Source organism: Dipodomys spectabilis, unplaced genomic scaffold (genome assembly GCF_019054845.1).
Source record: "Dipodomys spectabilis isolate Male_0828 unplaced genomic scaffold, ASM1905484v1 ptg000140l, whole genome shotgun sequence".
In the NCBI taxonomy this organism is placed as follows: domain Eukaryota; kingdom Metazoa; phylum Chordata; class Mammalia; order Rodentia; family Heteromyidae; genus Dipodomys; species Dipodomys spectabilis.
Window position 1 is genome coordinate 39,476,118 of NW_024870817.1, and position 23,042 is coordinate 39,499,159.

The following is a 23,042-nucleotide window of genomic DNA, read 5'->3' on the forward strand; positions in this document are numbered from 1 at the left end:
AGCAAACTTTTTTGGAATATACCAGGAAGATCACATTTTGCAGCTTATTTTCTTAGTGTTCAAAGTATATATTATGCCAGAAGTGCCAACATGATCTTAGTACCTGGCAAACCTTGCAAGTTCAAGGTCAAGCCAAGCTACAAAGCAAGACACTATCTCAAAACCAATGCATATGTAACCAAGTTTGGTAAAAGCCTTTGATTTCAACAAGTTACTACTCATTAATAGTCTTCTATATAAATAGGAAAATGGCTATCTTGTTAATACAAATCTAGGTTTCAAATATTTCTCTAATAGGTACTAGCCCATCAATATTTGGCTGCTTTAATCCTGTCTTTTAAGCATCAAAAATGGTCACCATTACATAGACAAAATATCAACCTGTGACTTTCAAAAGTTAAGGGCAGATGCAAACTGGCTCGTAAGGCAGAAAACATTACTCATGTGAGAAAACAATTGATCTTTTAGGATGACGTAAAATTTTAGTTTTTGAAGGTAGCAATAGTTTTTTGTTTTTTTTTTGTGTGTGTGTGTGTTTTTTTGAGGGGGTGGAGAGCAGTATACAGGTTTGAATTCAGGGCTTTGCATTTGCTAGGCAGGCACTCTACCACCTGAGCATAATCCCAGCCCTTTTTATAAGTACCTGAACCAGCCCGGACTGCAACCCTCTTACTTATGCTTCCTCAAGGAACTGGAATGACAGGTGTTTATCTCCTTGTCTCAGACTTGGGTTAAGAGTGAATCTTGAAAACCTTTTTTTTGTTTTTTTTGGTCTGGCTGGCTTTGAACCCAAATCCCCCAATCTCTAACTCCCAAGTAGATGGGGTTACAGGCAGGAGCAATACAACAGCATTTCTTATTCCATAATGCCTTGTAAACCTGTGCTGAACTTAAACTTCCCTATACCTATGTGACAATTTAACATTTTAAGTTGTTTTACCAGTTTCAATAACCACATGTCAAGTGGTATGTGGCTAGGGAGCACTATAAAGACAGTGCAGATATAAACAATTCAATCATTACAAAAACCTCTATGGGACAGTAGCCTCTTCCCCATAAAGATGGAGTCTAACTGTCCTTCATTTGATTCCAGGAGCCTTTATAATTCAACTGTGATGAGAATGTGGTGGAAGTAATGCTACATGATATCCATAGGTAGCAAAGATAAGCAAGGCCAGAAAACAGGATGCACTTTCCCCTTAGCCTAGTCAGTACTATCACTGGGTACTTAAAGTAGCCCATGTGAAGACAGAGAGGGGAAAAGAGAGAAGGGAAAGGCAGATGAGGGAGGGAAGAAGAGATCCACCCATCCTATTACTCAGTTGCTTCAGCCTTTTACCATTCCTGTTTAACCACAAGTCGCAAGGCAATCAGGGAATCCTGAGTCATAACCATCCAACCAAGGCCTTAGTGAATTTCTGACACACAGAAGTCATGACAAAATAAAGTAACTGTTGTTTTAAATCAAAACAGTTGAGAGTTCATTTGTAATGAGGTAACAGAGTACCAAAACCAAGAGTAAGAGTAGTTCCTCAGTTTCTGAGGATTGTTGTTTTTAAATATCACAACGAATACCAAAACTTGAAGATACTCAAGTCTCTTGCATAAAATGGGACGGTTATTTGCATATAGCCTACAGAAATCCTCTCATATAGTTTAAGGCATCTCTAGATTATTTATAAAGCAAAGTGTAATACAAAAGCTATATAAATAACAGCTTATTGTTTAGGGAATAATGACCAGCTCAAGGTGGAAAAATGTTTGTAAATATAAAAAGGCTAGCCGTGCTTGCATGCATTACTAAAATACAAGAGGTTTTCTTGTTTCTCAATTGCATAACCACAGTACTGAATGTGTATAAAGCCTTTATATCTAAAACAGACTTTTGCTTAAGATTAGCATCTTTCATTTAATACATACTATGCTATTTTAAATCCCATTCCTTTTAAAACTTTCTAGCAGAATCAGATTTTACCTGCTGATCTCACAGGCCACCCGTCCTTTCATCTCTATGACATCAGAGGAAGTAGCAAAGCCCAACCTTCTTAAAACACGTTTTCGACATTTAAGCTCATCCATTTGTAGGACCGTTCTTGCTTTTTTCAGTTCCCGCTTTGCAGATTTAATATCTACTGCAATCTATGCCATATAAAAGGAAGTTTAATAATAAAGTGAACATTTATGTAAATGAGACTTTTTTGGCTTCATACATTTTTATTATTTTTAAGAGGTTGTACAAAGAGGATTTGCCAGTTAACAAAGCAGTTTATGAATACTGTACAATGTTTTGTTTGTTTTTGTTGGTCTGGGGCCTGAACTCTGGCCCTGGGCACTGTCCCCTTCAGCCTTTCAGCTCAAGGCTAGTGCTCTATCACTTGAGCCACAGCACCACTTCCGGCTTTTTTCTGCTTATGTGGTGCTGAGGAATCAAACCCAGGTCCTCATGCATACAAGGCAAGCACTCTACCACTGAACCACCTGCCCAGCCCTGTACAATGTGACTTTATCAATGTAACCCCTTTCAACTTTTTCACTGATTCCTACCAATTCACCCCTTCCCTTACTTTTCTAAATTTTGTAGGATACACATTATTAGATGCTTGACTACATTCTCCATCTCCTTTTAAATTACTATACTTGTTAGATGTACAACTCCTTGTACATCATTGTAACATTTGCAGCCATGTATAAAATGTATCCTGATCAACCACCCTCCTCTAACAAATACTCTTGCCCTTCTTAAACCATTTCAACAGGTATCCTTGGTTCTGTTTCATAAATGCAAACAAATCATTTTAATCATGTTCATCCTCATTGACTCTCTTCATTAGCCACCTCCAACAGAGTCTGTTTTACTTTACTTTCCCATCATTCCTTTTTTTTAGACATAAAGTATATAATTGGCAGAAGCTAAAGGGTGACAAATACAGAGTGACTGCTAATAGGTACAAAGTTGTTGGACTTTTATGTGGGTCATGGGGCTTCAACTCAGACTTGGACCCTGTCCCTGAGCTCTTTTGCTCAAGGCTAGCACTCTATCACATGAAGCCACAGTTCCACTTCTGGTTTTCTGGTGGTTAATTGCACAGAGTCTTATGGACTTTTCTGCTGGCTTTGAACCATGATCCTCAGATCTCAGCCTCCTGAATAGCTAGGACTACAGGAGTGAGCCACCAGTGCCTGGCTCAAAGTTTATTGTTTTAATGATGAAAAAAAGTTCTAGAATTAACACAGTAGTAAGGAGTTATAGACATCTGTGAATATACTAAAAATCTTGGATTTTCAAGATACTTTAAAATGTATTATGCTATATAAATTATATCTTAATTTTTTTAATTTTAAAATAATTAAATATTAAACTATAGTAAAACAAACATCATATTGACTTTCTGATAAGGGTTGATATTCCTGTGTTGAAAGGTTTATTTAAAAGGTTGCTATTCATTCCTTAAAACAAGAAAATGAAAAACATTTACTAAAATACATAGAACTCAACTATAAAAATAAAGTTTTTGCCATACCTGAGCTTTTTTTTCACAAAGTGTATATACAGTTTCCAAATTGGGATCATTGTGAAGTGGATGAGAATACATTCGATGCTCAAAAGCCTCTACTTTCTGGATGACTTTTTTTAGCCCTTGATCTTGAATGCCCATGTCATCAATGGGATCTAACAATGGCACACCATCAGGAAAACGTTTCTGAACCTCCTGAAACAAAATATATGAAATTAGTTCCTACACAAAATGTGTAAGAATAAACTAAATCAATATTTTGTTTCTATGCACATGGACATAAAAAAGAATACATATATATATTTCCCAGTTAAATTAGAAGATACACACTTCGTTGGCAGACTCAGGGAATAAATTTAAATATAGATCTGCTGTGATATTTTTTATGAAAAACATTCAGGTATAAACCCTTTTCATATTTATGTAAAAGTTATATTTAAGTGTAAAACTAACATGCATACCTGTATTGATTTTAAGACACTCTGTCTATTGTCCACTGGCCGAAGGTCTTTAGGAATGTAAAGCCTAATGCTGCTGATAGCAGAAAGGAGATGCACCAAAACTGGAACAACCTATGAAGAAAACATTACATATTACTACAATATACTTTTAAGTTTACAGATCACGTAAAGATTTTTATCTACCACTTCAAGAATCCAAACTAATACTCTTTATCACTTTGACTCTGGAACAGTTCTTCAGTTTGTTTTAGACCCTGATTTTTTTTTTTTTTTAAATATTTACTGTTAGTTACTTCATAGAGTAGAACTGAGGGTCTGGGCCCTATCTCTAAGCTTTATTCACCCAACGCTTATGCTCCACCAATTCAGGCACAGCTCTACTTCCAGTTTTTGTTGGTTAATTGAAGATGAATATCTCAGGGACTTTCCTGCATGGGCTGGCTTTAAACCAGGATCTTCAGATCTCAGTCTGAGTCACTAGGATTATAGACATGTACCACTGGTGCTGAGTTATTAAGATTTATCCTGATGCAACCACTGGTTGACATGAATCTAAATAATCATGTGGTCAATTATCGGTAACTTGCCAGAATACCAAGAAGACCAACAGTGGGAAGTATTTGTATGGTCAAACCTTATGGATCTTTGCAATGTTTCATGAATCAATTTCCCCCTAAACAAATAAATATATGGTAGATAACAAATGTCAGTAAGTTACGTTAGTATGTACTTAATAAATTTCCAGCAATGTGATATCTTCAAACCAAGACTACTAGCTAAAATACATGATAGCTTTTGAATATTTTAGTCAAACTAATTTTTATAACCAACTAGATTTGATCACATAAAAATAATTTTTTTTTTTGGGTCCGGTCGTGGGGCCTGAACTCTGGGCCTGGGGCACTGTCCCTCAGCTCTTCAGCTCAAGGCTAGCGCTCTACCACTTGAGCCACAGTGTCACTTCCGGCTTTTTTCTTTTTGCTTATGTGGTGCTGAGGAATCGAACCAAGGGCCTCAGGCATGCAAGGCAAGCACTCTACCACTGAGCCACCTTCGCAGCCCAAAAATAAATTATTTAAAGTAATGTTGCTGATTAAATTGTAGAGTAAAAAATAGAAATCTAACTCTAATTGAAGTGCTGAATAATGTCATAATGAACTGTTCAGACTAGATATTTTCTCTTTATCCAGGAGAATGTCAGTGAAAAAGGCCATAAACCTCCAGTCTTCTCCTTAAAAGCAACGGGAACACAGGAAAAATTGTCAAAATTAACTGCTTCAAAATTCTGGAAATTGCCGGGTGCCAGTGGCTCACACCTGTAATCCTAGCTACTCAGGAGGCTGAGATCTAAGGATCACGGTTCAAAGCCAGCCCAGGCAGGAAAAGTCTGTGAAACTCTTATCTCCAATAAACCACTCAGAAAAAAACCAGAAGTGGCGCTGTGGCTCAAGTGGTAGAGTGCTTACCTTGAGCGCAAGAGCTAAGGGACAGCGCCCAGGCCCAGAGTTCAGGTCCCCACGACCGACAAAAAAAAAAAAAAAAAAAAAAAAAAAAAAAATCTGGAAATTGACAAATCTTAAAGTAGTCCAAGGAGCATTTGTTCAACCAAAATGACTTCTGGTTAAGAAAAGCAAGGTCTGTGTGCTATTTCAACTTCCCCCTACTCCATTCACATCCTGACTCCACAGTAGTTTGAGAAGCAAGTCTGTAATAATAGTAGAATCAGTCTGACATCCAGTGGAGGGGGGCAGAATGGGGCCAGAAGTACTTCAAAGCCCCATTTTCAAAGTACTGTCATTATTTCACTTGTCAGATCATTCTCTGAAAGACTACATCCACAGCTATCGCTATTTGAACTTGCTCAGTGTAAACAGCATTGTTCTTTGGGGCAGTTGTCCAAGATAACAAAAGGCCTTGTAATATTATTGCTGCCTGAAATGGTAGCAATAGTAGTTGGGACAAACTGAAGCTTAATCAAATTTTTTAAAAGTAAAATTTGGGGAGTAAGAAGTCCATAGAAAGGATCTTGAAGTTAGAATTTAGAAACATAAAGGCAAGCTCAAGGAACACCTAAAGCTGTCACCTATCTGACCAAGAGATTCCACAATTACAAGTATGGTAATGTTAATTCCCTGGGTGAGCTTAACTAAGACCATAATCAAAGACTAAGGAAACTGATCAATTACTTCCTAATTACTAAACTAGCCAAGCAGTAGAGACACACACCTCACAGATTAAAGATTACCTTACAAAAACAACCTAACTAGGGCTGGGAAGGTGGCTCAGTGGTAGAGCGCTTGCCTTGCATGCCTGAGGCCCTGAGTTCGATTCCTCAGCACCACATAAGCAAAAAGAAAAAAGCCGGAAGTGGTGCTGTAGCTCAAGTGGTAGAGCGCTAGCCTTGAGCTTAAGAGCTGAGGGATAGCGCCCAGGCCCAGAGTTCAGGCCCCACGACCAGACCCCCCCCCCCCCCCCCCCCCCCGCCCCCAAAAAAACCCGAACTATTCAAATAGCAACAAAAATTAACTCTAGGAAACTTGGAATAATCCAGAGTTGCTACAATTATTTAAAATGTTCTGGTTTCAAGAAAAAGTGAGACACACAAAGGAAACAAAGTATCACCCATACAAAGAGAAAAAAAGTAGCAAATAACAGAAACTGTCTCTAGAAGAGATGTTAGAATTCAGAGTTTAAACTGTCCATTTTAAAAATTGCCCCAACTTATTTTAAATTTGTTCATCCAAGTTTTACTTAAAAATTTGACTTCAATTTGTATTGCCGAGCCTGAGAGTGGTGGTGCGTGCCTGTACTCTCAGCCACTCAGAAAGCTGAGGCCTAAGTATCACTGGAGCCCAACCTTAAGAGTTTGGGACCCTAGCCTGGGCAACGTAGGAAGAGATTTTCTTTTTAAAAAATGAATGAACGAAGGCTGAGCACAGTGGCTCGTGCTTATAAATCTAGGCACTCAGGAAGCAGAAACAAGATCACAGTTCCAAGCAACCATAGTAAAAAAAAACCTAGGAGACCATCTCAACCAACAGGTGAGTGTGGTGGTACACAGCTGTCATCCTAGCTATGCAGGAAGTATAAACAGAAGGATCATACTCTAGGACAGCCTGAGCATAAATGCAAGAATCTATGTGAAGGGCTTGGAATTTTTGGCTTAGTGGCAGAGTGCTTGTCTCACATGCTTGAAGCTCTGGGTTCGATTCCTTAATACCACATACAGAAAAGGCTGGAAGTGGTGCTGTAGCTCCAGTGGTAGAGCACTAACCTTGAGCACAGAAGCGCAGGGACAGTGCCCAGGCCCTGTGTTCAAGCCCCAGGACTGGCAAAAAAAAAAAAGAATCGATTTGAAAATAAAAGTAAAAAGAGGTGATCCAAGTAGTAGATAAAGCACCTGTGTAACCCTGAGTCCAAACCTTGGTATCACAAAAAGAAAAAAGTTTAACAATTTTATTTACAGTATACCCTATATCTACTACTACAATCACATTCCAACACAACCACTGGTATCTTGATCTTCAAGCGGTTGTTACCTACTAAATGTATAGTTGAGATCTATAACCTTCCTTTTTTTTCTGGGGGGGGGGGGGGGGGGGGCGGGGGTCAGTCGTGGGGCCTGAACTCTGAGCCTGGGCGCTGTCCCTCAGCTCTTCAACTCAAGGCTAGTGCTCTACCACTTGAGCCACAGTGCCACTTCGGCTTTCTTCTACTTATGTGGCACTGAGGAATCAAGCCCAGGACCTCATGCATGCAAGGCAAGCGCTCTACCACTGAGCCATCTTCTCAGCCCCTTCCTTTTGTTTTTTATCTAACCCCTTATTCTAGTGAGTTTCTTGCATTGAGAAAAAAAAATTATCTACCTAAATCCTGCAACTATAATCATTACCTCCTGTGAGTCTCATTAAATTGCCATAGGTAGCTGTGATAAAGGGTAGCAGGCAGATAACTTTTGTAAAATTTATTTTTAATTAGTTTATTTTTTGGTGCTGGTACTAGGGCTTGAACGCAGAGCCTTGCACTTTGGCTCAGCTTTCTTGGTTATGGACAGTGCTATGCTACCTGAGCCATTCTTCCAGTCTGATATTTTGTTAATGAATTGGAGTCTCTCAGGCTTTTCTTCTCAAGCTGGCTTTAATCTTCATCTTTCAGTTCTCAGCCTCTGGAGTTACGAGGATTACAGGTGTGAGGCGCTGGTGCCTGCCTGGTCAGATACTTTTCAAGTCACAGGCAATCTTTAGAACATACTATTAAACTTGTTATCCTCTATTAATACAATCCAGAACTGGCATGTGCACACATGTGTTCTTTCTCTTTCTATACATACTCTGTAATAATCTTTGGAAAAATAAATTCTAGAATATTTATTCCATAAGTTAAAAAGGGAAATCACCTTATAAAGTCTGGCACCAAGTTTGGAATCACACATACTCAAAAGAGGAGAAAGTGATTATGAAAACCCCACCTTCACCTCCTATACCTCACAATAGTATTCTAGTTCTAACCAACATACTTCTCTTTTTTTTTTTTTTAAATGTCATCGTCATTCAACCATAGGACAACCTGGAGGCTTTTCAAGACTGGAACTTATTAGTATCTGATACTTCTGCTCACTAGCTGGCACTCTACCCACTGGAGCCATGCCTCCAACTCCTGAGACGGTTTTTGTCTAGAGAGGGGAGTTCCACGCCCTGATGTTGCTTCCGGCACTTATCTAAAAAAAGTCCATTCTTCCCCAAAATAAGGTTTTCCTTACAAGTTCTTTCAAGGCTCACTTCATTTATTTATTAAAAGCTGTAGCAGATGTTCACATAGGCCTTTGAAGCAGCACAAATTAGCTCCCTCTCAATAAGCTGCAATCCCTTACTGTCATAAACAAAAAAATTTTAAATAAAAAAATTAAAAACTATAAAAAATCATGTTACTTTAGGGATGAGACAGGGGAAAAGGAGAGAATAATGAAGGGATGACAATTATTAAGAAGCACTGTATACTCATAACCTGATTTACTAAATTGTAACCTTTAACCAACTACTTAATAATAAAGTTAATAATGCATGTTACTATATCCTGCCCACCTCCTTAATTTCCTAAGAAGTGGAAACTGAAATAAATGGAATTTTAAAAGTGGTATGGAAAAATACACAAAAGTGATAAAGGAGTAAAAAACCCTCAGGTTTGTCCAGGACTTTTTCCCTGAAGTTTATTGAGCTGAACCTGAGGACTACGAAGATTGTAGTATGATTAAGAGGCAAGACAGGAAGGCTTAAAAAAACTTTAGTCTTGAACAAAGAAAGACAACAAACAGGCTTCACCTAAAATGCTAGTAACACATTACAGTAATGGTTGCCTGGATCATTTTCATGGAAAAGAATCGAAGTTCAGCATGGAAGAGAACCTTACTAATTATCAATGTCTACCATAAGAAAGGAAGCATAAATGCCACATATTTGCTATTTCAAGTTACAAGGACTCTTAAAGTCCTTTAAGGTACAGTGAATATGTGGCAAACTGTAAGAGATTTAACTTCTTTTATAGTTAAGGAGTCAGTGGATAAAATAAATATTAGGAGGAGGAAAAACAACAGCAACAACAAAACACTATGTTTCTCTTGGTGGTGCAATTCTGAAAAACAAACCAAAGGACTAAAAAAAAAAAAAAAAAATATCAAAAGGTGGGCAGAATTCCCACCAATATCCAATAAGAAGTTAAATATTTCAATTTCTAAGTTCTGTTAACTTTTAAATATTCTAATTTCTGAGTTTCATAATCATCTATTGATCCAAAGTAAGTCTATGATGCTGCAAAGATTCTTAAACATATATGACTCCTAAAAGATTGAGTACATATACCACACACTTAAAGTAGAGTATCTGCTTAGCTTGTATGAGGCACTGGGGTTAATTCCTAGAAACACTAATAAAAAAAATTAAAAATTAAAAAAGCATTAAAGAAAGAGGTATCTCGGGGTTGGGAAGGTGGCTAAGTGGTAGAGCGCTTGCCTTGCATGCATGAGGCCCTGGGTTCGATTCCTCAGCATGACATAAGCAGAAAAAAAAAAAGCCGGAAGTGGCGCTGTGGCTCAAGTGGTAGAACGCTAGCCTTGAGCTGAAGAGCTGAGGGACAGCGCCCAGGCCCAGAGTTCAGGCCCCACGACCGGACACACAAAAAAAAAAAAAAGAAGTATCTCGTGTGTTAAAGTCAGATTGTTTTCCTTTCATTTTTTTGTTTTGTCTTCATTACTTTTTCAAATGGTTTGCATTTAATTGAAAGCATGTATAAATTAAGTAACTTTAATTAAGACTTTGGTAGTAATTCTCTGTCCATGGCAAAAATCTAGTTTCATATAAAATTTTAAATTACCATTTCTCTTTGTCATTAATTACTTGGTCAAAAACTTGGTAAAAGAAAACTAAAATTTCTAAGTTGAGTACTGGTAGTTCATACCTGTAATTTTAGCTACTGAGGAGGATAAGATTTAAGGATCAAGGTTCAAAGACAGCCCAAGCAGACAAATCTAAGAGATTCTAATTAACCAGCAAAAAGCCAGAACAGCAAGTATAGCTCAAATGGGAAATTGCCAGCCTTGAGTGACAAAGCAAAGCAAGACATGAGATCCTGAATTCAAACCCCAGTACTGGTGCACATGAACACACACAAACATGTAAGATCTTATTATCGCCCTACTGGTACTTCTATTAATAAAATATAAAGGGCTGGGAAGTTGGCTCAGTGGTAGAAGCGCTTGCCTTACATGCCTGAGGCCCTGGGTTCGATTCCTCAGCACCACATAAGCAAAAGGAAAAAAGCCGGAAGTAGTGCTGTGGCTCAAGTGGTGGAGCGCTAGCCTTGAGCTGAAGAGCTGAGGGACAGCGCCCAGGCCCAGAGTTCAGGTCCCACGACCGGACCCAAAAAAAAAACCAAAAAAAAAGAATATAAAAGTATCTTAAACTTCTCATTTACAAATTATGACAGTATGTTCATTACAATCACAATAACTTGATGATAAATAATTTATAATCTGAAATCTACAGATGAAAAGTAAGGTACAAACCTGCATCTCTCCCTTCTCATCGGGTTTAGCTGGTTTTGCAGCCTCAGTAGCTGAATTCTTCAAACTCTCCTTGCTACAGCGCAGAAGTACTTCTACTACATATAAAGGATCCAGTTCACCAGAATTAGGCTAGGAAAATGGGAAAAAGGAAGATTAACTCCTTGAAACTGGTATACAAATATCATATGTATATGACCTACCTTCTGACATTTATCATGATAACTAGCACATAATATGTAGTGCATAATTCTTTCATAAAGTGAAAGTTGTCACTCTTCATCTTTCAGTGTTTTCCACTGGATTAGAAAACACAGCAATAACTCAGTATTTATGAATCCTCATTTAACAGACTACTGCCAGCTGTGATATAAATATCACCTTTTAAGTTCCAAATGGTTAGTTTATTATATTCTGCCAGAATTAGGAAAAAACTGAAAAGAAACCATCAATAACAGAAAATGATTCTAGAGCCGGGTGCTGGTGGCTCACACCTGTAATCAGGAGGCTACTCAGGAGGCTGAGATCTGAGGATCATGGTTCAAAGCCAGCCTGGGCAGGAAAGTCCGTGAGACTCTTATCTCCAATAAACCTAGAAAACCAGAAGTAGTGCTATGGCTCAAGTGGTACAGCACTCACCTTGAGCTGAAGTGTGCAGGGACAGTGCCCAGGCCCAGAGTTCAAAGCCCCACGACCAAAAAAAAAAAAAAAATTCTACTCTAATCATGCAAATTAAACATACAAAACAAATTGATGCTGGGCACTGTGATCCTCGCTACTCCAGAGGTTGAGATCTGAGGACTGAGGTTTGAGGCCAGCCCTGGCAAGAAAGTCCATGAGATTAATATCTCCAATTAATCACTAGAAAACTGGAAGTGGAGCTGTGGCTCAAAGACGTAGAGTACTGGCCTTCAGCAAAAAAGCTCAGGAATAGCATCCAGGCCCTGAATTCAGCTCGAAAACCAAGGGGAAAAAAAATATCCACAATTGATTATTTTATTGCTGACTGTACTGGCACTTCTATAACAGGATTTCACATCATTTTAAGTTATCTACATTCTAATAAATCCATTATTCTAAAGATCTCAGGACTACAGATGCATACTACACTAACTTGTTTCAGAGGAATGTATTTCAAATAAATCCTTTTGTTTTAAAAAGAATTTTCCCCACATTTAATAAATTATCTAAATGATCTCTTTTGTAAAAAATAGATTAAAGGTTACACTGACTGAGGGGGAGAATGCCCAGGATATTAACAATGACACTATGTCAAAAAATAACAATGAATATCTATAACCTGTTTCTGCAGACAACTACCACTGATGAGCAAAAGCAAAACATTTCCAAATCAAACCATAAGCATAATCACAATAGCATTAAATCACTGAGTTCAAATTTCCTCAAAGAAAGTGTAAGCTCCATTTTCCACTCCAAAAGAACTAATTTTTTTTTTCAGCATAACTTAAAGTATATTTAGGAAGAAGTCTCAAAAACATTCTTCAGCATGGTTTAGACATAAACTAAAGATGGTTAGTATTTTTGCCTTGGATGAGTTTATCTACAAAGATAATTTGGTTTGTATACACACATGCATACATATGTGTATACATGTGTATATATGTATATATGTATCTAATATAATCTAATCTATGTAGATATATAATCCAATGTTTTATGTGTCTAACGTGTATGATTTGGAGATACTCCTTTTCTGTTATTGATGATTTCTTCTAATTTTATGTATATATAATGCACATATATATATATATATCTGTATATGCAAATACATGTGTATACATATACATATATCTAGTCGTTATTAAATGTTTAATTTTATAAACAATGAGATATTTAAATAGTTTATAAGATGAATTTTATGAAATGGAATTAATTTTATAGCCAATGAGATAAATTGTTATGACCAACTGTCAGCTCTTGCTAAGGAGACTCAGTGATAGTCATGTTTTAAGAGAGGAAACAAAGTCTTCTGTATATGATGCATTTTCTGACTTGATTCCACAATGTGTAAATAAGCTCATACCCTAAGCGCATTCTCTGAGACCAGGATTTCAAATACCAAATCCAGATAGACAGGAAAAACCTACAGACTTGTATTTCCTGTAAATATGGGTGTGAAATAATACACTAGATTCTTGACTGCATTTTCCCTCACTAGCTTTCAGTTCCAAAACTTAATTCCTACTTGCCTCAACACAGATGCACAAAGAAGTTAAAAGACAAGAAAACCATGAACAAGTCCACTTTAAAAGAACGGGTATAATATCTAATACAAAATATATTTTAGTGATTAAAAAGCAGGCATGGGGACTCAAGCTGTCTTACTTGAGGTTACTTATAAAGCCTATCTCATAGTGCTTACTGCAGCTAGAGAAATTAGGTGTATAAAGGTTAACTTATTTCAAAATAGTCACTCTTCTAATAAATTGACAGGATAATGCTTGACTTTATGGATAGTAATCTTTTTAAATATTTATATAAATAATAACTAAAATCAACTTTTTATTAGCTCCATTTAGACAGATTAAGAAAAATTGACCAGTTCTTCTAATCTTTTTTTCAAATTTCTAACCTGTATTTAAAGGAGGATTCTAATCTGTAAGTATCAAAAGTGAATTCTTTTGGAATTAATCAAGAGTAAGATAACCAAAATAAAACAAAAAAAAAAAATGGATAGAAGAAAAAAAATCTCAATTGTCATGAAATAAAAATTCCTTTTCATTGTTGGGAAATAATCACATTGCTTCAAGAATAAAATTTACAATCATTCATAAAATGAATTCCTATGGCATTCCTTTGGAATGCCTATGGAATTCCTTTTCTTTTTGGTCAGTCATGGTGCTTGAATTCTGGGCCTAGGCACTGTCCCTCACCTCTTCAGCTCAAGATGAATGCTCTACTACTTGAGCCACAGTACCACTTCTGGTTTTCGGGTGATTAATTGGAGATAAGAGTCTCCTGGACTTTCTTGCCCCAGATGGCTATAAACTGATCTTTAGATCTCAGCCTCCTGGGTAGCTAGGATTACAGGTATGAGCCACTGATAGCCCAACTCCGATACTACTTTTCTTAAGGTACACTATTACTACTTAAGCCAATTTTATGAGTCTGAAAAAAAAAAACTTAATTCAAAATATATATGCAATTCTACTTTAATAATAACAGCTTACCTTAACATTTGACTTTTTTGAGAAATTTACCACTACTCCCCAGCCAAAATCATCTCCTTCATTCTTTACCTGAAAATAAGAGAAACAAAAATGTTCATATCCAGAAAAATTATAGTCTTATATGTATAGTGTAGGCCAGTAAAAATTTAATTTTCTTAATTTTTTTTCTTTTTTTTGTCAGTTGTGGAGCCTGAACTCTGGGCCTGGGCACTGTCCCTCAGCTCTTCAGCTCAAGGCTAGCGCTCTACCACTTACTTGAGCCACAGTGCCACTTCCAACCTTTGTTTATGTGGTGCTGAGGAATCAAACCTAGGGCCTCATGCATGCAAGGCAAGCAGTCTACCACTGAGCCACCTTCCCAGCCCCTAATTTTCTTAATTTTTAAACAAACATCACTGTTAAGATTCTACCTCCCCTCTCCCAGACAGGGACTTCAACTCAGTATCTGACACTTTTGCTCCCTAATCGGTGCTCTACTATCTGAGCCATTTCTCCAATCTCTATATCATTTCTAGATCTAAGGAATAGGGTATTACAAACAAAAATCATCAGATTTCACAGGATCCTATGAACAGCAGGAACAGGAATCTCTCAAATTGGCAAATAAATGCTAAAAATGACAAATGTTATTTGTTTTAATATTTTAAGTCTTTTCTATCTAATGAGCTTATATAGGATCTACAACTGCTTTATTTGGTGGTAGCATTTCAAAATTAGAAAATTTTATAATTCCAAAACTGTAATTTATATTCCCTCACATGAAAACCAGTAGTGATTGAAAGTCTGAGACAAGCCATATGAAACAGGTAATATAAGACAACTATTGTAACTGAAAACATTTTCTCAAGATAAAATATCAGAATGTTAAATAGAAATACTGGAATGTTCAAGTATTCTATAAAATAATGACATACATACCTTTACCAAACGACCAGGCTGTAGAAATGGTAAGCAATATTTAGGTTTATGAATATATTCTTCAATCTCTTTACCTAGTTTGGCAAGCTGCTGTCTAATCTTGTAATAGATGACTACACTTTCTTCATTGGGAATTACTATTTTATTATACTGTTCTTCTGAGTTCTTTACCTCTGTAAATTGGGAACACATGAAAAATATCAAAAATATTATATACCGTACATAAATTATACACAAGGCATCTAGTATTTCTACAACTGCAAAAACTAAAGTCATTTTGCATAATTACAATAGAATTTTGGAAGAAAAAATTGTTCAGAGATGACTGTAAGGCTAAGTGTCTATTTTCCTTCCCCTTATTAAGGTTGTACCTTCTTTGATTCTTCCTGTCCTTCTATCCTCATATTTGATTGTCTATTTCCATGCCCTGTCCTAAATTTGCTCCTCTAAGTACTGACTTTGCTTTTTCATTCATTCCATAAAAGCATCAAGCAATTATTAACAAACTATTTCTATTATGGTAAAATTCATATCAACAGAAAATTTAACATTTCAATGAGTCTCATTGTTCCATTTCATACATATGTGGACCATATCCATCCACATACTATGTGGACAATATTCATCCTCATTCACCCACTTTCTTAGCCCTTTCCCTCCTGCTGCTGAACCTGTATTACTTTCCTGTCATTCATTGTGAAAACTTGTATTAATTTACCAAGGGGTTGCACCATAGTATTTAACGTATGCATATATTATATTTTAATCACACTAACCCTCTCTATTGCTTTCTATTTTATTTGCTTCAGTAACACCTGAAATTTCTATATATAGTAATATTATTGAATTTCCTTTTTTAGTTCTAATCTGATTGCAATACCTGTTATTCAAACCCAAATCCAAGGTACATAAATTTTGATCTTGTAGGGCTTTTTATGGGGGGAGGGAGGAAATGGGTGATAAATACTAAGCTGTTTTTAAAAAAATTCTAGTTCCTTATTTTTATTTGGTTTTTAAAAAATTTTATTTAGTGGCTCTACAAATAAGTTAGAATTCCATGAGTCAGGTTATAAGTACAATATATATCTTAACCAATGTCATCCTTAATTATTTTTTTACAATGACTGCATTTTTTTATGATTTATCTAAACAACAGTTTAAATCTTTGTCTCTATTTTGTTTATAATCAGCTCCCCATGATTTATTATACTGCCCGCTATGACAAGATTTATGGACTTGAGAAATTAAATATTAGGGGCTGGAAATTCTAAAAACATTCAATTTCAAATTCAAGTTAAAGCTCTGCATTTCTTAATCATTAATAAGCTTATGTTATGGCATTTGTATAGTAAGAAAAGGTGAAAGGTCAAGACTAATATGTACATGCTCCAGACAGGTCAATTTTTAATACACTAGTAGTTTCTTTTCTAAAAATATACCACAATTTGACATGTTCCAGTCTATAAATACCAGACTGTAGATAGGTAGTCCTTTATGTAAAGACTAAGATTTGCCTTACTAGGAAAAAAAACAAGGCCACAACACCCAATAATTCAGTTCTTCTGTTGTTTGCTTAAACAAGCTCTAATATGGTAATTTCATACTTACTCTCTACTACACCTGGAATGGCTCTATAATGCTGAAACTGGTAGAAAGATTTTTCTAGCATATACTCAGGATTAATTTCTTCTACACGCAATAAATTCAAAACCATATTGTAGGTCAAATGGAAAGCACTATTTAGTGGATCAGCTGAACCCTACAAGAGAAAAAGCATGTCAATTTTGTAGGTGTTTCAAACAGATTTACACAATCTATTTTATCTTTAATTGACCTTAGTACTTAATCATTTAATCTATTAAGAAATACTAAATTGTGCATAGTGTTGCACTCCTATAATCCCAACATTCCAGAGCAGAGTCAAGAGGACTACCAGTTCAAGGCGAGGCTGAGCTACAAGAACCTGTGGCAGACAACATTCTCACCCACCCCCACAAAAGGTAGAGAAAGAGAAAAGAACAAACCTACTAGGATAATATTGGCTAAAAAACCTGCCAAATATACTTAAATCTTCTGCCTTTTCAACAGGATTGCCCTTTCTGATCCTTCAGTGAGTGAAACTAGTAAATTTCAGAGGAAAGTGACATGCCACTTCCTAATCAAGGACTTACCTGCAGGTATAAAAAACTACTTTTCCCCTCTAGAACTGACTGTTAATGTTCAAACAGTTGTTTTGGCTGGCTGTTAAACAATAAGGATAAGCAGAACTTGTCTATCAACTGCAATGAACAACCAACAGATGAAATAAACCTGTAAGTAACTATAAAGTTTACCTTCATTACTGGAGTGTAACCTATTTTATTTATAAAAATGATAAAAGTACTTAAAATTGCTAATATGTTGTATCTGAATTTATAGACCACTCTTTCCCTATACTTTGAGAATTATTATCCTCCTAAATGTGGCTATATCGAACAAGGGGTAGGCTAATGATGAGTTAGTAAAAAATAATTTAATGTAAAATACAGTTGCAAAGAGTAACTAATGCAGCAGAGACAATATAGAAGCATCTTAAATTGAGGGTAAAATAAGGATTTCTGGTTCTTTCTGGAGACTTTCACATGCCTTCTTTTGGGTTACTCCTTGCTTGTTTGATGAAATAGAATATAAGATATCAGTGCTTTTGTTTTGGACAGTACTATCTGAACTAGAGCCTTACTTACTAGACAAGTTCTACTCAGCTAGACCAGTTGCCACCAGCCCTGTTTTTCATTGGTGATTACTGTGATAGGGCTCATTAGATGAGAGTTTGGCCTTGTGTCATGTATTTTAGATTCTGAGTCTTTGAAGGGGTTAATAAATATGTGCCAATTCATCCAGCTTCCCTTCCTTGCAAAATCTTATTTTTTCTCCTTGAGCTGGGCTGGCATCTCAATCCTCCTACTCTCAGCCTCCCAAATGTTTCAGGATGACAGGTCCAAGCAAATGTACCAAGCAATTGGTTGAGAAGGTATTTCACCAACTTTCTTATCTAGGTTGGCCTCAAATCATAACCCTCTCATTCTCAGCTAGATTTATAAGCATGACCTAGCCATTATCACCTAACTCAAGATTTATCAGTGTTTGAAGTAGTCACCCTCTTCTATATCTCCAAGCCCAAAGAGTTTAACATCATAACTCATCTATTTAGACAGGTATCTGAAGTGACCTAATTTTAAAGCAGATAAAATTTCTGTAATTTTTGATAAAAGCATAGAAACTTAACTCAAATACCTTAAGTAGCTGTTTTCCAATTGTTGGGCTCATCTTTTCATCTACCATGAGAATTACAATTCCTCTATCATCCATTCCCCTCCTTCCAGCACGACCAGACATCTGAATGTATTCACCAGAGGAAATCTAAATGGACATGTTGAATATATCAGGTTTAGGAAAAAAATCTGGAAAAACATATATTCATAAATTTTCTTTTACTGTGAAACCCTCAAGTACAACATATTCCAAAAAGTGAATGATCAAAAACTTTGGAGCTTAAATAAAAACACAAAAGTATAAAACAGTTGAGAATATTACAAAATTAAATTCTAGCTCCAAATGAAGTAACCTTAACATGAGCCAATTACTTTTTATTTATACTTACTATTTATTTACAACTAGCTCATTTTTTTGTGTTTCAAATATGCCCAGCTATCAGGAAATATGTCTAAGTCACTATATAAGAAATATCTTTCAAGTGGCGCTGTAGCTCAAGTGGTAGAGCGCTCACCTTGAGTTGTAGAGCTGAGGGACAATGCCCAGGCCCAGAGTTCAAGCCCCACGACCGACAAAAAAAAAAAACTATATATAGCACTAAGAAATATCTTTCAGCTAGATATTCTGAAAATATTGCAAAGTCTAAGAAAAGCAAAAATAAAATCAAATATCACTTCTGATTTATTATATTTAACTTTCTGACTCTGCAAAATGAAATTCATATAAAATTAGCACCTCAAAAGAAAAGCATAATTCTTGGTATGTATCCTTGAGGATTGGTAGAGTTCCTCTGTTTCTAAGAACAATCCAATGAGAAAGGTTGGTAACCCTTCTATATATAGGTTTTTAGGGCAGCAACAAACCACCTGAACACTGGGAACTTTTCTTCTGGGAGCACAGTCTAGGCTCTGTTTGAAAAAAAAAAAAAAGTGCCTCAAAAAGAGCTAAGAAACACCATGCTATTAGACATATACTACTAATAGCATCAAAAAATACTCTTAGGAAGTGGTGTTGTGGCTCAAGTGTTAGAGCACTAGCCATGAGCTGAAGAGCTCAGGGACAGCACCCAGGCCCAGAGTTCAAGCCCCAACTACACCCCCCACCCCCCCAAAAAACACTCCTAATAACCTAAAAATCAGGAAGACTGAACATAAAAACACCATAACCATATAACCAACCTTATATATGCAGACCAGTAAAAATCTCAATAGGATCTAGTGTATCAATACCTTGTAGGACATCATGATTTTTGAAATTTTAATTGTGATCTTGAATCATGAGGCAAACAGTGCTTTGTTAAATTTAGCTATCCAAACTTGGGGGGGGGGGGTGTAAGAGTGTAGTTGTAGAGATGGGAGGGCAGGGATGGTAGGGGAAAAACAAAGGAGGAGGCAACAATGCTTGATGAGAAATGTACTCATTACCTTGCTCATGTAATTGTAACCCCTCTGTACAGTATTTTCACAATAAAAAAAAATTAGCTATCCATTTACTTTTAATCCAGAAATCACGTGCCACCCACAAAAGAACATAGGATGCCAATGAATAAGTTACAAAAGACTTACTGGTTAAATACTTCTCTTTTGTACAGTATCCACACAATTTGAAATAAACCATAATTTTTATATTTTTTATAGTTTTATAGTTTTTATAGTTTTACCATGAGTACTTTTCATAGTTTTGAGGATTGTTAGAAATGTCGCTAAGCAGATAACAATCACTAATTTCAAGGACTTAACCAAACTGAAGACTATGTGAATCTATGGTTCACATTGGACACTCAAACTAGAAATCTTTCGAACATCACCTTTCACCCCTACCATTGTTCTACTGTCTGCCTGGAGAATCCCTATCTGTTGTTGTTTCTTATTTTAAGGACTGTTTTCTCTATTAATTTTATGATCCATTATAGACAACTGATTGCATTTCTTATGTTGAATCTCTCTCATAGATGCTTCTCAGAGCATCTCTAATATTTAGATGTAACATGACAGACATCTTCCATGTCCATCAACTTCACCCGTACTAAATTCTTTAAAGCTGGGATTACTTTTAGTTTTGTTGTTTTTACTTTAGTACCCTCAGGTCTAAGAAGATCTTTAAATTCATATTTTAAATATGGTAAACTCCTTGATAATAAAGTAGTTGCCTCTGTATTAAACATTTACTTTACATCCCAGCTATTATAATACTTCACTCATTCTCCCAATTTTGTCTCCTTTCTTCCAAAGCTGGAAAAGAGCAATTCCATTGTAAGTGAATAACTCTGCTATAACTACTATTTTATACTAAAGAAAATAATGAGCTAAAACCACAGCTGTTTTAGTAGAAGTATTGTAAACACTCTAAATGTTAAATGAAAATTCCATTTTAAAAATGTTTTAAATATTTAGAAATCATTTGTACACTTGCTGCCTGTCACCAAACTTCTTTGCCTAAAGGAATTTTATTTGAGAAGGGGGCTAGGATAGAAAGAAGAAATGCAAGGTTTCTGAGAGAGTATAAGGGAAGAGGAGACATTATCCAAAAACGAACGGTCTCTTTACCTGACTTATATAACTGTAATCCCTCTTTACATCACCTTTATAACAACAATTAAAAAAAAGAAATCCAAAGTTTATCCTTGGTAACTTCTTGCACAGACTGATTATCATCAGAAATGCATCAGTCTAGAAGTATTCAGAATTTGGTACTGCGAATATTTACAAATACTTTATCAGTTGAGCATCTCTAAATCTGAATACCCAAAACCTAAGCTGCCGTAAAATAAAAAAATTATTAGGAAATCACATTTTGGATTTTGAAGTATCAGAAATTTTCAGATTAGGAAGTTTTTATCTGTATCAACTCAGGTACAAGCTCATAAGATCTGGGGATGCAAATTTTAATTATTATATAAGCCAAAGCCACATTTGAAAAACAGTAAAAAATATTTCAACATATAAATAACTCTACTCACCCATCGGAAATCCTTCCCATCAAATTTACGAGCATTTGTAAACAACACAGTTCTGGCTGGCATATTAATTCCCATAGCAAAAGTCTCTGTGGCAAATAAGGCCTAAATACATAACCAATTATATAATTATGATATAATTATACAATATATAGTAAGCAATCATATATTTTAAGCTTGAAAATATAGTCATAATTTCCAAGTACAAGTATAATATTAAACTTCTTAGTGAGACCTACTAAATAAGACAAGATAATATTTCCAGATATATCCCAGTACTTTGTATATAAAATTTTTTAGTACTATTTTAATTAAGGGAAAATAGCTCTTCTTTCATTCTAGTGATGGTAACTGGAAAGAATACAATTGGTCTAAAGGATTTGGCTGTACAATCTTTTTCTAACCATGTATTTCCTGGCAATTTTACTGATAATTATGCAATTCTGGGTACCCTTTTGCCATTAAGATTTCTGAGAGGAGGTCAGAGTCACAGAATTTCTAAATTCAACTGAGATTTCATCAACAAAAACAGCTGGTTTAGGCACGCACACACAAAAATGTACATACAAGTCACTGAAGTACTAAATATTCATCAACAGCAAAGAAGATAATACTTTATCAAATCAAAAGAATGGTATTCATTCTTTTGTAGGGATGGCGAACTTTTTATTGTTTGTTTGTTTTTAACCAAGGGCCACTTGGGCATTTAAAACATTTGTGGGCCACACAAAATTATGAATATAGGCAGATAACCACAAGCATGCTATAAGAAGTATACAAAAAGCTTACAGGTCTATCTCCTGTCATGTACTAAATGATTTTGGGGTCCTTGTAAACAGTCCTCAGGCCAGACATGCCACACTACTTATTAAAAGAATGATACATGAATGACAAAATTCACTAATAACTTTTTCTTTATAAAAAGAACCCACGTCAGGTACTGAGGCTCAAGCCTATAACCCTCAAGAGGCTGCGATCTAAAAAACACAGTTTGATGCCAGCCTGGACAGCAAAGTCAGTGAGACTATCTCCAACTGACCATCAAAAATCCAGAAGTGGAGCTATGGCTTAACTGGTAGTGCAACAGCTTTGAGCTCCAAGGTCTTGAGTAAGAACCCATGATTTATAGTAGTGTGTCCTCATGGACATTTCTGGAAAGTGAAATGGAAGGATCACGTTTTAATCTTTTACATACAACTATTCTAATTTTACAGACAAAAACTACTGCTCATAATCTTTAAGAAAACATGATGAGGAATTAGCAAAATGTACCAACAGAAATTATCAGGATCGGGGCTGGGAAGGTGGCTCAGTGGTAGAGTGCTTGCCTTGCATGCATGAGGCCCTGAGTTCGATTCCTCAGCACCACATAAGCAAAAAGAAAGAAGCCGGAAGTGGCGCAGTGGCTCAAGTGGTAGAGCACTAGCCTTGAGCTGAAGAGCTGAGGGACAGCGCCCAGGCCCCAGAGTTCAGGCCCCATGACCGGACCCAAAAAAAAAAAGGAATTATCAGGATCCACAATTCTTTATTAAAGCGCTTTGAATATGTTCTTCTACACAGTAAATTTCTTTTAAATAGTCTACTTAAAGCCTATGGTTCTCAGCATAAGATGCTCTTAAGGTGTTTTTAATTTTAATAATTTCTAAACATAAAAATCTGTTAGCCATATACAGGTTTATGATTATACTTTGAAGT

General features: G+C 36.0%; 1 protein-coding gene across 1 annotated transcript in view; it reads right to left on the minus strand.

The window, feature by feature from the left end:
- Positions 1–23,042, minus strand: part of Mtrex (Mtr4 exosome RNA helicase) — a 54,855-nt gene that overhangs the window by 11,115 nt on the left and 20,698 nt on the right. The window contains exons 14-22 of the mRNA XM_042690752.1: positions 21,351–21,452; positions 18,413–18,538; positions 16,748–16,898; positions 15,140–15,312; positions 14,222–14,290; positions 11,034–11,162; positions 3,977–4,087; positions 3,522–3,710; positions 1,976–2,139 (exon numbers count right to left, since the gene is read on the minus strand). Of these exons, the coding sequence (XP_042546686.1) occupies positions 1,976–2,139; positions 3,522–3,710; positions 3,977–4,087; positions 11,034–11,162; positions 14,222–14,290; positions 15,140–15,312; positions 16,748–16,898; positions 18,413–18,538; positions 21,351–21,452 (1,214 nt within the window). The remainder of the gene's footprint in view (positions 1–1,975; positions 2,140–3,521; positions 3,711–3,976; positions 4,088–11,033; positions 11,163–14,221; positions 14,291–15,139; positions 15,313–16,747; positions 16,899–18,412; positions 18,539–21,350; positions 21,453–23,042) is intronic.